Raw genomic sequence first — 14024 nt, 5'->3', positions numbered from 1 at the left:
AATATAGAGCAAATATATACATTTGAGTTGCTTCAATAGCATTTGGTCATATTTTTTATAAATTAAAAAAGGTAGATAAAACTTAAAGCATTACTTTCTCATGAGTATTTTTTTTTTTGTTAGATTCGATGAACTTTGCATTTTGAAAAAAATTTCGGATTACCATATGATCTTTAATTAAAAACAAGAAAAAATAGAGTTGACCGTGTCAGCTTTGTGATACCCGTACGAATTTGTTATCCTATGTGCGAGTTATAAATATGCCATAGCTTATTAGTATACCCTGCGAACATACGTTCGTACGGATATAATGAGTAAAGTAGAGTCTCACGTATTATTACTTCCAAAAACTAATGCATAATTAAGTGTTTGTTAAATAAAAACATTAAAATAAATTCTAACATAACAGAATTTAGCAGTTAACACATATAAGCTGAATCAGGTTATAATACGCTATAATAACATAATAACATAACAGTATTATCGCAATACCGGTATTATTGATTATCATTAAATCAATTTTTACGTGGTTTAAAATTTTTTCTTTCATATTATGTAATACATATAAATGTATGTATGTTAACAACGGTAACTAACATTAACTGAAATCACAACGGTATCGATTTCTAACTTTGTAATTTTATCATGACAATATTGATTTTAAATGTATACATATATTAATTTTTATATGTTTATTGATCAGTCAAAAATCAAAATCACTTTCTTAATTTCTTAATAACGAAGTTAGTATTTTAGTAAAAGTACCACAGTAGTACATAAATATGGCAGAACTAAATAAAAGCGTGTGGTAGGCCCAAAATACAAAACATGTATCTAGTGTAAATAAAAAGTTTCAAGTTCATAAACTTAATTGAATAATACGTTTTTAACATTTTTCTATGATATTTCTTTTTACTACTCGTATACATGAAATTTGCATGGCATAGAATTTGTGTTTTCTTCGTTTATATGGCTTCTAAATTTAATGTGAAATTTTTGTATAGAAAAAACTCAGCCAGTCTAATTTTAACAATTTGTTAAATTTGAATCAATATTTATCGGAATTTTCATTTTACCGTACTTTTAAAAAAACTAAAGAAATATTTTAAATATAACTATATTGAATTTTTTTCGGATACGACCTTGTAAATGCTTCCAAAAATTATATTTTTATTATTCTATTGTTTAGCAATAGTTGAATCATTTCGATTTCAAGCAACTAATAAAATTTATCTTGATATTCGTCACGGTTCACAAAATTTGGGTCGAATGGTAATTGGATTATTTGGAAATGATGCACCAAAAACTGTACAAAATTTTCGGCATATTTGTCTTAAAGGAATAAATGGTCGTACATATAAAGGAACACGTTTTCACAGAGTTATTCAAAGATTTATGATTCAAGGTGGTGATATAGTAAATTATGATGGAACTGGTTCTGTTAGCATTTTTGGAAAATATTTTGAAGATGAGAATTTAACAATATCGCATACAAGAGCTGGTTTTATTGGTATGGCAAATCGTGGTCCAGATACAAATGGTTGTCAATTTTATATAACAACAACTCGAACTGAATGGCTAGATGGCAAACATACAATATTTGGAAAAGTGTATGAAGGAATGGAAGTTCTCTTCGCTATCGAAAAAGTTATCAAAAAACCAAAATATATCCAAATGTCCAGTGTAAAAATTTTTATTTTTTAGGTTAAAACAAACTCAGACGATGAGCCTTTGGTAAATGTAACAATTCATAAATGTGGAGAAATTAAAATTAAAGAACCTTTTCAAGTATCAGATGAACTCTATACGTAAGATAAAAAGAAATTTTTTACTTTATCTGACTAGTTTAGTATAAAAAAAAAATTATTTTTGTAGATTATGGGATTGGATGGTTGCTATTGGGCCACCATGTGCAATGTCATTTATAGTTTTAGCAATTTTTCACTATCTTTTCCGAAAATTAAGTATGGTTTGTTAGATTTTTCAAAATACACCTGAATATTTTTAAAAATAAATTAATTAATTAATGTGAAAATTTGTAAAAGGGAAGTGATGTGATGCTATAAATTATGCACTAATCAAAAATAAAAGTTACTAAATTAAATGAATTAATTTGAATAATGTTCCAAATTTTATTAGAATAAGTTTTAAATTTCAATGTATTCTACTTATTCTATTGTCGAGCTTTTTAAAAATTTTGATATTAATTAATGCTTGATATTATTAATCCCAAGTGTACCGAGGTAATAATATGTATGTACTTATATTATACAAAAAATAAAAATCTGTTAAAAAATTCTTTTTCAAACCAATTTCCGTCATTTTTTATCTTTTATCAGGACTGTAAAGTTGTTTCAATTATTTTGAGTAATCATTTTGCCAATGTTTGAATGCAATTCAGTTCGAAAATGTAGAAGATTTTGCAGGTAACACTTATGTATGTACCCAAATGATCCTCATAATCATAAGAATATAAGATAAATTTGTTTTAATTTGTGTTTTTGCTTTTTATAGAAATATTTTTGGTTATTACTATTTTTTCATTTTGTTTATTTTGACCGAATTCATAATTGCTAGTACTGTAATTGGATAACATTTTACCAAGTCAGGTACATACAATTTCCTGAGTCGTGAAACACTAAATTGAAGTAGAATTATTCACTTCTAAAGTAATATTAACAAAATCATATGTACAAATTCAATAACATAATGATTAATGTAGCTTGAGTTTTTGGTTTCTCGAAATGTTTGTCTTCTGTGGCTTCTTTCATATATTTTACCAGCAATATTTGATTTCTTTTTTTATTTCTATGATCTGTTCTTTAAATGCGAGGATATGAGGTGGAGAATAATCACATACAATAAAATCTATAAAATCTGCATGTTCGTGTTCAATTCATTTTGTTGATAACTTTTTTGAGAATATTTTTTATAAATTTATAGTATATCACTTACACAATAATAAAATTATTATTGATAATGAATTTTTAAAAAAAAAATTATAAAATTAAGTATTTTAGTTTCTATAAAGTTTATTATTTGTTATTAATACTACATTTTTAAAATGTAGTGTTGTAATTTAAAAACTTTGTGTTTAACCATCGAGAACGTTCAACTCATAATCAATTTGGCACTTAAAATATTTATTTCATTATGTAAATCAAATTAAAAATATTTTTTATTATTATTTGATATTTACAATTTGTTCTAGATTGATAAAATAGATTCATGATGATATCATGAGAAAATCTACCATAAATTGCAAAAAAACAAATTGAACAATCATAGTTGCCATTGTTATTCTCACGCATTAATTGCAATTTTATTGCTAAGATAAAAGGAACATTCTACTACAATTTTTGAAAATCAGCAACTCTTTCGATTTTCGTTTTTGAGCTGTTGGTAGTACCTAAACGCTAGTACACCATTTTAGATTTCATATTCATTCGTAAAAAATTTTTTGCTTAGGCTACACACGGTGAGTTTGATTAGGTTTTTTTTTCAAATATATGTATTATACTTATATCTTTATATGTAAAAATAATTGTGTAAAAAAAAAAAATAATTTAAAACTCAGTTTAAATCTTTTTGAGTGTGGAAAGTAAATTGAAAATTAAAAAATAAGTTACCCATTATATCTTAATTGTAAAGGCGTTTTCTCCATGTACGTATAAATGTATGTATATATAGATGCATATATACACAAGAAGTCAAACATTACAAAGTAGGGGTAAAAGACCAGTTTTATCGTTGTTAATTAATTTTCATAGACAAGAAAAAGACTTAGTTCAAATATACAAAAGTGACAAAGAATTAAAATTTTAATTAGACTGTAAAATATTTACTTGTAATTAAAATAAAGGAAATCCCGAAAGTTATACATAATAATTATATTAATTATCTTAGATATACATATATGTATTTACGTAAAACGACAGTAGTACATGTAGTTCATGAATGAATGTAGTTCACATCGAATGAATAGCGTTTCAAAAAGTACGAGGGAGGTTTAAAAAATAGTTTATCAAATTTGAGAACGTAAAATACCTGATATCCAAACACAATGTTTTAAAAATCATGTCTTAGAATGTTATAAGTATGTACCTAAAATTTAACTAATGAGCGTTTTGTACAAATCTAACTAATTAGCGTTCTGTACAAAATTTTAATAGATTTTACAAAATTTTAATAAATTTCAAAAGTATTTTTTGTATGCCTAAAAAGTTAAATAGTCAAAATATTGCTTAAATTTTTGGAAATATGTACATATTCAAAAAGAATTTTCTACAATCCTATATTTCATGTGAAAATGTGTAATATAAAAATGTAAAGCATTTCGAACTTAAAAAAATAATATAACTTTATTCTCCGTGGTGAGGAATGTTTTTATATTGTAATATTCAGTCAAACTTCATAAATTTTAAAATTTATTAAAGTAATTATTTCATTTCAAAATATTCCACTAGTATTGATTACTTTATATTTGAGAGTGAAACAACTACAAATTGAAAATTTTAAACACTGGTAGATTTTATGAATACAGACAAGACAAGCATGTGAACATAGTTGATGGTTGTTTTTGACATTGTAGTGTTGTGTTGTAGCGAAGAAATTGAGAAAATTTGTGGCTAAGTGGTAAGTGAATTTGACATATCAATAGTTTGGAGAAATAATTCTACAACGTAGGTTGTTCATCGGACAATTTAAAGCGTAGGCAATAATTAAAAAATATTGTACCAATTTAATAAAACGCAAAAAAAAAATTATACATATAATACATTTTTTTCTTTGTCATTAAATAAATTTTTTAAACAATTTTGGTTTTATTGTAAAATTTGTAGAAAACGCTTGACCTCTTTGAGATTATAATGTACATACATACGTATATTTATATTTTAAATGGGTAGGAGGAAATATTACGTAATTGCTAATTTCATATAAAACAAAATCTAAAAAAAAAGTATAAAATTAGAAAAGACTAAAATATATTGAATTCATCTTGAATTAATCTAAAATATTTTTCTGAAGTGATTTAATTTTAATTTTATAAAAAAAAAAAAAAAATCGTGAAAATTTAAAATATCAAGAAATCTAAAGACGCCATTTTGTTTCAAAGGTTACTAAATTAATTTCGGAAGTGACTCAGCAAAGAGCACGCATTATATGGTTTGCGTCTTAGATAGACGTCAGATTTATAAACGTCATATTGACAGGTTAGAGGGCTGATTAAAACGTATCTGAAATGGTAATTTTTATTAAAATAAATTGAAATTAAATATTTAGAAAAAATGTTTTTACAGCCAAGGATAGACCCTTTACAGTTATTAACATGTTTGAAAGTCCTCTTGGACAAGAATGGTGGTATTTTAAGTTTGAATGAAGTTAAACGTATTGCTGGGTAAGTTTAATATAGCTCAAAGATTTACAAACACATATAACAAATTTTATTCATCTAGGCTTATGACGAAATACTCAAAAAAATTAGTTTCAAAATGCATATACATACAAATTTTAAAATGTACCAAAACGGATTTGCTTGGAGAATTTATGGGAGCAGGAGGTTGGCAACTAGTTAATTTGTGGCTAACCGATGGATTACGAGCAATGAATTATCCTTTAGTGACTGAAATTTTGGAGCTGTTTTTACTTTGTCCAGTAGATGTTGAACGTTTAAAAAGTAATACTTCACCAAAACTGGTGAAGCAACTGTCTCGAGAAGGTCCACCAGGTAAGAATGAGCAATTAAAATTTAAACATAAAAAGTATAGCGAGAAAATTTTCTAAAACGAGTCTTAGATAGTGTGGATAATATTTTGTTCGTATAATTTTTTTTTTTTTTTTTTAAATATAAAAGATGATTTCCCTAAAGAATTTGGATATTTAACAAAATTTAAAAATAAATATCGTGCTTTCCTAAGCCTTGTTATCAAACTAAATTGAAAAATTACTAATGCGTAAAATTGAAAGCCGAAGTATGTTTTTTGAGTTAAAGTTTTATTTGGTTATATAATTTTACTTTCTGTAAATTAAACTGATGTTTAATAATTTTATTTTATAATGATAATTTCTGTATCATTCAGCCATATGCTAGTCGGTACCAGAATATTTTTGAATCGAAAAATAAGGAAAACCTTCAGTTGTGGGTAATAGAAAAAGAAAATTTAATTTTAAGAAATTTGGGTAAAATAAATTAAGTTGAATTCATGGGTTTAGTATATTTACCTTACCAAAAAATTTTAGTACATCCCTACGATTTTGTAGTATGCAAGATCCTTCATTAATTAAATTTAAACTTTCAAAATAACCGTTTCACTATCTCAATAATTTATAAATTGTTTTCCATTTTTTTTATTAGACGTACGCATATTAGCAACACGATTAGTTGAACAATGGTTAAATATTGTAAAAGCTTCAAATTTAGCATCAAACAATCATGCGACCAGCAAAGTGACTGAAACTAGCACTTCGGACAGCAAAATAACTAGCAAAACTACTGATACAAAAAAAGATGATGAGAATTCAAAAACTGATAAAATTGAGAATGTCGAAACAAGTAAATCCCCTAGCACAAAAACTAGTGATAGTACATTTAAGTCATCTCCGTCGCCAAAACGGAAATTGTCGACAGAATCGTCTAGTAGTTTAACTCTTAAAATTGTTGTTAAAGATGGCAAGCAAGTTGTTTCGAAGGTAGAAGAATGCAAAGAAGACGACACAACCGTAAGTAATGAATCAAAAGAGAGAGACGAAGCTGATAATGATGGTGACCAACAATCTGAGAGTGATGAATCTTCTGATAAATTATCTAATAAAGAAAATGAAAATAAATCCAAGGATGAGGAAAATGAAGAAAATCAAGAAAGTAAGGATATAAAAGATAAAGATAAGCAAAAAGAAAAAGATAAAAACAAAGATAAAGTAAAGGATAAGACAAAAAGCAGTAGTAGTAAAGATAAAGATCGTCATAAATCTAGTAATAGTTCATCTAAATCCTCATCAAAATCACATTCATCATCTACAAAGAATAGTAGTAGCAGTAGTAGTTCTTCCAGTAAATCAAAACATTCTAATAAAAATAGTAACAGGGACAAAGATAGAGATTCTGACAAGGATAAGGATCGTGAAAAGGATAAAGACCATAAAAAAAAGTCCTCTAATAAATCTTCCTCAAAAGATAAACATAAACACGAAAGAGAAAAGTCTTTGTCGAAAGAAAAAGAAAGAGAAAAGGAGAAGACCAACCAGGCTGAAAAAGATAAAGATACCTTAAATAAAGTTCTTCCACCTAGTTTAGAGAAATTGGGAAAAATTCCTAAAAAACCAAGGGATCCTAATGATCCCGAGGCTTTGAAACCTACATCTATAACAATACCGTCTAAAAAAGCCTCAATGTCTATTGAAATTCGAAAAGATTCAGAAAAAGCCAAAACTGTGAAAACATATAAATCTCAATTTCGCAGTCATGGCTTAACCGAAGAAGCACCTCCACCACCTTCAAGAAAGCAATTAAAAAAGCCGACAAATGTTACTCCTGTTTCTGTACCTGCTGGTGGGATTCTTGGTAGTAGCAATTTTGCTTCAACGTTGAAACGTTCTTCTCCTCCACTTTCTAGTAGTAGTTCTACAAATACGTCTAATTCTAATACTTCTGTAAATTCCGCGAGCGGCCAAAATAATGCTGCTCACAATAGTGGACCACCTGCAGAAAAGAAACCTAGAATTGATATGACTGGAATGCCTAGTAATATAGTTGAGAAGCCTGGTTCTATTAAATTAATTGCTCCTAAACCAAAACGTAAGATTCTTTATATTTCTTTTTTTAACATGTTTTTGCTTTATTTTTGACAGATAAATGATGAATAAATATTTTGTTGGTTTTTATTTTATCTACACAACATGGTAAGTATAATAGTGGACGTAATGAAGGCGAAAATGCTATGGGAGCGATCTTTAGGGAAATGAAAAATGTTCATTTTTGAAGAAGTGAATGTTTCTAGAAAGTCAATTTTATTTGAAATTTTACTTTAAGTGAAATCTAATTTCTGAAAGATAGAATTTTTTGTTTTGTTAAATTAATAATGTAGGAAAGGGTCAACGTGTTTTAGAAAAAATGAATTTATCATCTGTATAAAAATTTCTTAAAGATGTATGTGGAATCTGAAAATTAATTATAAATTGCTACGATTTTACAAGATGACATGCTGGAAGAAAAAGGATTTGTGCCGAGATGGCGAATCATTTTTTTTAGAGCAACAGATGGTGGTCGGTTCGAGAATTAAGAATGAACATTTCTTAAGAAATATAAATAATTTAAAAGTTGAAGTGATAATGGATCTATTAATTTTTTACTTAAAACAAAATAAAAACATTACTTTCTTATATTACTCCTATAAGTTCTAACTTTTTGTGCAATTATGACTTTGATTTAGCAAGAAAAGTGGTTTAATTAAATTTTAAATAAAATTTATAATAGCATACTTTTTGTTAAATATTGAGTGAAACAAGTGTAGTTTTGCTAAAATTAGTTCATAACATACCCAACATGCCTATGTTTGAAGTAAAAATTGTTGGAATTTTTTTTTACCATTGTGTACGGAGAAGTTTAACTTTAACATTGACAAATATTTTTTTTCACTAGTCAAATTTGCTGCAATATTGTTAGAGAAAGTATTGTAATATAAGGAAAAATTGTTTTATTTTTGTATGGATTGTTATGGATGGAATTTTACGTATTTTACGCAAACGTAAATAAAATTGCAGGTTTTGTATAATTTATTTATAATTTCTGATTAAAATTTTTATAAGATTTTTAAATACATAATTATGGTTGTTGGCTACAAATAAAATGTCAATCAATCATTTAATTTTTTTTTTATTTAATATTTAATTTTAATGTTTTTAGTTATAAGAGAATCAATCTAAAACAAAAAAAAATTATAAAAAAAAAGAAGAATAAATAAACTATTTAATTAAAATAAAATTTTTATGCTCAAATACTGATAAACACTTTAAAAAGATAATTTAAAGGAGCAATAAAGAAAAATCCCTTAAAGGAAAAGTAAGAGACTTCCATTATTTCTAGAAAAGTTCAAAATCGCACCAATTATTAGGATCAATAATGAAATCTTTAGAAAAATTCCTTTAATTCTGATTACTGCACATTATAAGTAACCGTTTTACATTTACAATGAAACGGAAATCCAGTTCCATAAAAGAAGGAAACTTGCTTTTTTAATCTTGCTACGCAAAATTTAAGTGCAACAACATTTCTCATTCTATTAAAACTTAATACAACTATTTCAAGGGTTAATTACTGTTTCCAACGTCAAAACTCGCATATATTTGTGTTTTCGCAACGATCGTTATTCCAACCTATAATAGGGTTGAATTTCATTCCTTAAAAATATGTATAGACATGTGAATATAGGCGCGTCATGTATTTAGTTCAATTGTTGATGTTTATAGAAAATTTTATTGAATGTATTTTGTTTGTGAGTATTTTCGAACCAAGTTTTTAAAATTTGATCAAAAATACTTTTTAAATATTTAACTTGATGCTTTTTCATTATTTATTAAAAAATTTTTTTTAGGGCTAACAACACAAAAATTAGGTTTTTCAGTCCATTTAAAATTAAATCATTATTTTAAAATATTTTCTATGTATTAACCTTTTTTAACTTTAATAAATCGGTGCGCTTTTTGTACATTTTTTAAACTATGAAAAGTGGGGATAAGAATCCATATTTGAATATTTACTATTATCTTGCTTTAAGGTGTTAAATCTGTAATGGCTTGTTTAATTTCTTTTTTATTTCAATGTTATTTTAAATATACTTAATGGAAAACCATCATTTTGATCCTGGAAATTTATATAATTACAACAGGAACGCTCTTTTACCTTTGATTGCGTAGATAACTCCTTAATATTTAAATCAACTTTTTTCAATTTTTATAAAAAATTTGCGAATTAATTTAATTTAACAATAACTACGAATATATTTTATATATAGTTTTAAACTTTTTTGTTGTTCCTTTGTCCAATTTTAAAATTGAAGAATTTTTAATGTAAATAAAGTGAAATGTTAAATGTCCCAATTCAAGAATATTTTTATTTTAAATAAATGTTCGAGTCGCATCGCTCCTGAGCATGTACCATCAATTCAATTGAATGGGATTATTTACAAGTATTCTTCAAAACTTTTGGATTTTTAATTCCATTATCTTGCAACCAATAAGGTTTATCAAAGCTTATGCCAAATTTCTTACCCAATATTTTATGTTCGTTGTGGTATATTTTATTTATTTTTTTTTTTGAAAATACAAACACTTATCGCAACACTATCACGATATTAATTCAAAACTTACAGTCGATTTAATAATACAAATACATTGTTGCAATATTAATTTCTATCGAGTGTTGTAACATTAAGTAATATGTATGCTTTTTTTTTGCAAAGCAAAAATATTTCGAATCCAAATTAAAGTTTTAATCTCTAAAAATGCTTAATTTTTGTTAATTTACTTTTATTTTCAGACAAACAGCAAATAAAACCCAACAAAATATTTTTAATCATCATTAATGTTAAATATGTATTTTTAAAATGTCAATTTGAAAAATAATTTATTATTTATTTTGATTTTTCTTTGCAGCTAGCCTTGTTGAAAGTGATTTATTTATGGATGCACTATCTGCTGCCGCTTACAAGAAAAATGTTACAAAAAGAAAACGACGACCAAGTAATTCAGCAAATGCTGAGAGTCCAACTGCACCAAAAGTGGAGCCGTTGAAATTCTATCAAGATACTTTAGAGGCAAAGGAAGATGATAAATCTGACACTAAATTAGATAATAAAAGTGAAAAGTCTGAATCAGAAAATGATAAAGAAAGTACAATTATTAAGATTGAAGATGATGATGATGATATTCCATTGAAAAAAGTCAAAGAAGATATTGACCTAAAAACTAGCGCGGAGAATACTAAAGAAGATAATGAAAAAATAAAGGATGAAAGCAATGACGGTGCAGAGATAATAGAGTCTTCTGATCCAAAATCGCCAGAGGAACCATATATTCCAATTAAGAAACCTCCAGGCCCTGGTTGTGGTCCAGATGGGCCACCTGGTGTTTTAATCTTACACCGTCGCACAGGACCTAAAAAGAAATTAAAATGGCGACCGCAAGAAGATCTCGAGGAAATTCGGTATTTCGAACTCGACGAAAATGAGCGTGTTAATGTAACTAAAGCATTTACTGATATGAAAAATATGGAAAGAATGCATGAGCGTGAAGCATTCCTCTTAGCACGTAAATTAAATAATGAAGATCTTATGGTAGAACAAATGCAATGGAGACCGTTAATCGAAGTTGATGATGTTCCACCACATCCAGATCCGGGTTGTAAGAGTAAAGAAAAAACTATTCAAGCTGAACGGGAACGAACAACCCTAAAAGCATTGTATTTTTCTCATGCAATGATTCCAGATTCTCCATCTGAACCAGATATGGAACAATGTACAATTACAGAGCCAAAAATTATTCCATTAGATGATATTACCGGAAGCAATTCAGCAGATAGTGTGAATGATTTTGTTAGTTATGGTTATCCAGAACCTAAAGGTACTCCCCCACCAGATCATCAAGATGATCCCATGGATGGTGGTTTGAATTTGACAAGTATCCCGGGTACCGAAATCCCATTTGGCAATCAGAACAATCAATTTAATCCCTTTTTACCTTTTGGCGGTCAACCCGTTGGAAACAATAATATGGGTAATCCAAATAATTGGGTTGCAGGACTTGGGCCAAATGGTTCAAATAACATGGGAATTAACAATATTTTACCGCCTAATAATATGAATAATCTAAATAATGTCAATAATATTAACATGTTAAGGTCGAATGTAGCTGCTGCAATGAATGGCCCTATGGCCGGGAATATGAACGGTCCACCTCCTTTGATGGCAACAGCACCTTTAGGACCAATTAATAATGGACCATTTAATATGCCGCATAATATTTTACCTTTTGGGCCAAACGGACCCCCACCTAATGGAATGAATGGTTCACCACAAAATTTATTATCTTCAATATTTGGCCCTAATGGTATTCAACAGCAGCAACAACAACGTATGAACATGAATGCTATGCACAATGGACCAATGCACAATCAAATGGGAGGAGGAAACAGAAATCAAAATTCTGGAGGAAATTGGCGTTCAGCAGGAGGTTTAAATAATAATAATAGTGGCAATTGGAGATCAAATAATAATGATCGAGGCAATAATAGAAATAATGATCGTAGTAATTGGGTTCACGGTAACGCGAATCGTTCTGTTTGCAAGCAATTTTTACGTGGCTTTTGTCGTAACGGAAATAAATGCAACTATATACATCCTGGTAATAATCAAAGAATATAACATAGATTTTCCTCATCAGATAGTGATGATGATGAAGATGATGAAGCGTAAGTTGATCGAATTTTAATTTCTGGCAAGCACTTAAATTATGTAAGGCTTTCATGAGTAAAAAGTTTTACAATGCTGGAATATATTAGAGATTCGAACTTGAATTATACAAAAATATTCTACAGCTGTGATACAAAAGCCATTTTTAATTATGCAATTTTATATCGTCAAATGGAATTAACAAAGCTCTAATGTCTATTATGAATTTGTAAGTTTTGAAGAGAAAAATTATGTTTAATAAGTACAAAATCAAAAAAAAAAAAAAAAGAAAAAAAAAGGTAAATTTTTCAACTATTAAATAGGAAGAAAAACTGATCAAAGTTATTTGATAGGCATTAACATGTTAACTACGGGAAACTTTATTGATTAAAAATGACAACTATTTATAATGCTAGTTAGTATTAGAACATAGGGACGTAATTTAAATTTTTAGGATTATTTTTTATCTATTAATAGTATATGTATGAATCAACAAGACAAAGTATGTTTTAATACTTTTTCATAATTTTTTTTAAAATCAATGCTATTAATTTAAAAGAAAAAAAATTGTTACAAAAAAAAAATTGTTGATTTTCTTATGTTTTCTTTATTTCGTAGCATAAAAATGAAGGAATAATTATTTCTTGATAAGGTTGATTTTATATGAAAAATTTTTTATTGTAAATGAAAAGAAGATAAAATAAATAATAATTGAATATTATTTGCTTTCTGTTTTAATATTGAAAAAAAAAGGAAAAAGAGTTTAATTCAGTTTCCATTTTCTGTAAATTTTTTTTAAATACTTTTTTGTTTCATTATTTCATATTTTAGTGATACATAAGTATATGTACACATGCATGTATTATGTCATACATAACAAAATTCTACCGAAACCCTTAATTATTTAAAATGTATTTAACATAAATTAAATATTGTGTTTAAATAGCAACCCTTATGTACTAAAATAGCATAAATATAAAATACATACATATATACATAATCAAAATCAAAATATGTAGGTTAATTTTGCCACGTCAACCTATTCTAAATGAAAAATCAGGTTTACGCATTTAATGATTGTAATTAGCATTAGATTGTAATATCAACACAAAGTCAAAGTACTGTAAATTTACTGTAGAAGCTAAATAAATATAAAATAAATCATTTTGAAAATTTAATTTTGTTTTGATTTTTAGGTTTTTAAAATACTTATAATAAATTAAGAAATTAAGCGAACTAACATAATGTCAAGTCCATTGGAAGAAGTTGCGTAGAAATTAATCTACAAATTAAACAACTGTTAAAAAACTGCTGTCTGGTGTTAAATTGATCCTTTAAAAATTTTGTTTTTTCATAAACGTGAATAAATATGTTAACGCCTTTTAATCAATTTCATCCCTTTTCATACGGTGTTCATCGCATAACGCGATAGATTTTGTATGTCAGACGAAGATAAAAAAAGTCTACTTTCTAAGTATTCAAAATGCTAAGAATTTATTCGAATTAAAATTCGACGCTAAAGAAATAGTGCAAGAATAAGAATGCTTTAAAAAACTTCAATGATGGTATATTCATTTAATT

General features: G+C 26.9%; 2 protein-coding genes across 7 annotated transcripts; both read left to right on the top strand.

Annotated features, from left to right (window-relative positions):
- Positions 1-1022: 1022 nt before the first annotated feature.
- LOC129615500 (peptidyl-prolyl cis-trans isomerase, rhodopsin-specific isozyme) lies at positions 1023-2312 on the top strand. The gene is made up of 3 exons (XM_055530759.1): positions 1023-1647; positions 1705-1808; positions 1876-2312. The coding sequence occupies exons 1-3, from the start codon at positions 1150-1152 to the stop codon at positions 1976-1978; spliced, it is 705 nt and encodes a 234-aa protein (XP_055386734.1). The 5' UTR covers positions 1023-1149; the 3' UTR covers positions 1979-2312.
- Positions 2313-3429: 1117 nt separating this feature from the next.
- Positions 3430-13119, top strand: LOC129615498 (serine/threonine-protein phosphatase 1 regulatory subunit 10). 6 transcript variants are annotated; one of them, XM_055530756.1, is made up of 6 exons: positions 3430-3478; positions 5117-5245; positions 5301-5398; positions 5457-5728; positions 6356-7795; positions 10651-13119. In XM_055530756.1, the coding sequence occupies exons 2-6, from the start codon at positions 5243-5245 to the stop codon at positions 12414-12416; spliced, it is 3579 nt and encodes a 1192-aa protein (XP_055386731.1). In that variant the 5' UTR covers positions 3430-3478; positions 5117-5242; the 3' UTR covers positions 12417-13119. The 6 variants fall into 6 exon arrangements, with proteins under 6 accessions (XP_055386731.1, XP_055386733.1, XP_055386729.1 ...); XM_055530758.1 differs by lacking the exon at positions 3430-3478 and adding an exon at positions 3589-3664; XM_055530754.1 differs by lacking the exon at positions 3430-3478 and adding an exon at positions 4644-4903.
- The last annotated feature ends 905 nt before the right edge of the window (positions 13120-14024 follow it).

This window comes from Condylostylus longicornis, unplaced genomic scaffold (assembly GCF_029603195.1).
Source record: "Condylostylus longicornis isolate FDR11 unplaced genomic scaffold, ASM2960319v2 ptg000135l, whole genome shotgun sequence".
NCBI lineage: Eukaryota > Metazoa > Arthropoda > Insecta > Diptera > Dolichopodidae > Condylostylus > Condylostylus longicornis.
This window is presented reverse-complemented; position numbering and strand designations above follow the sequence as displayed.

Bases quoted from the DNA above. Each gene is read 5' to 3' on its own strand.
- LOC129615500 (XM_055530759.1), top strand. From the start codon at position 1,150: ATGCTTCCAAAAATTATATTTTTATTATTCTATTGTTTAGCAATAGTT. The intron at 1,648-1,704 runs GTTATCAAAAAA...TTTATTTTTTAG, and splicing joins TTCTCTTCGCTATCGAAAAA to GTTAAAACAAACTCAGACGA. The intron at 1,809-1,875 runs GTAAGATAAAAA...TTATTTTTGTAG, and splicing joins GTATCAGATGAACTCTATAC to ATTATGGGATTGGATGGTTG.
- LOC129615498 (XM_055530756.1), top strand. The intron at 5,729-6,355 runs GTAAGAATGAGC...TTTTTTTATTAG, and splicing joins GTCTCGAGAAGGTCCACCAG to ACGTACGCATATTAGCAACA. The intron at 7,796-10,650 runs GTAAGATTCTTT...TTTTCTTTGCAG, and splicing joins AATTGCTCCTAAACCAAAAC to CTAGCCTTGTTGAAAGTGAT.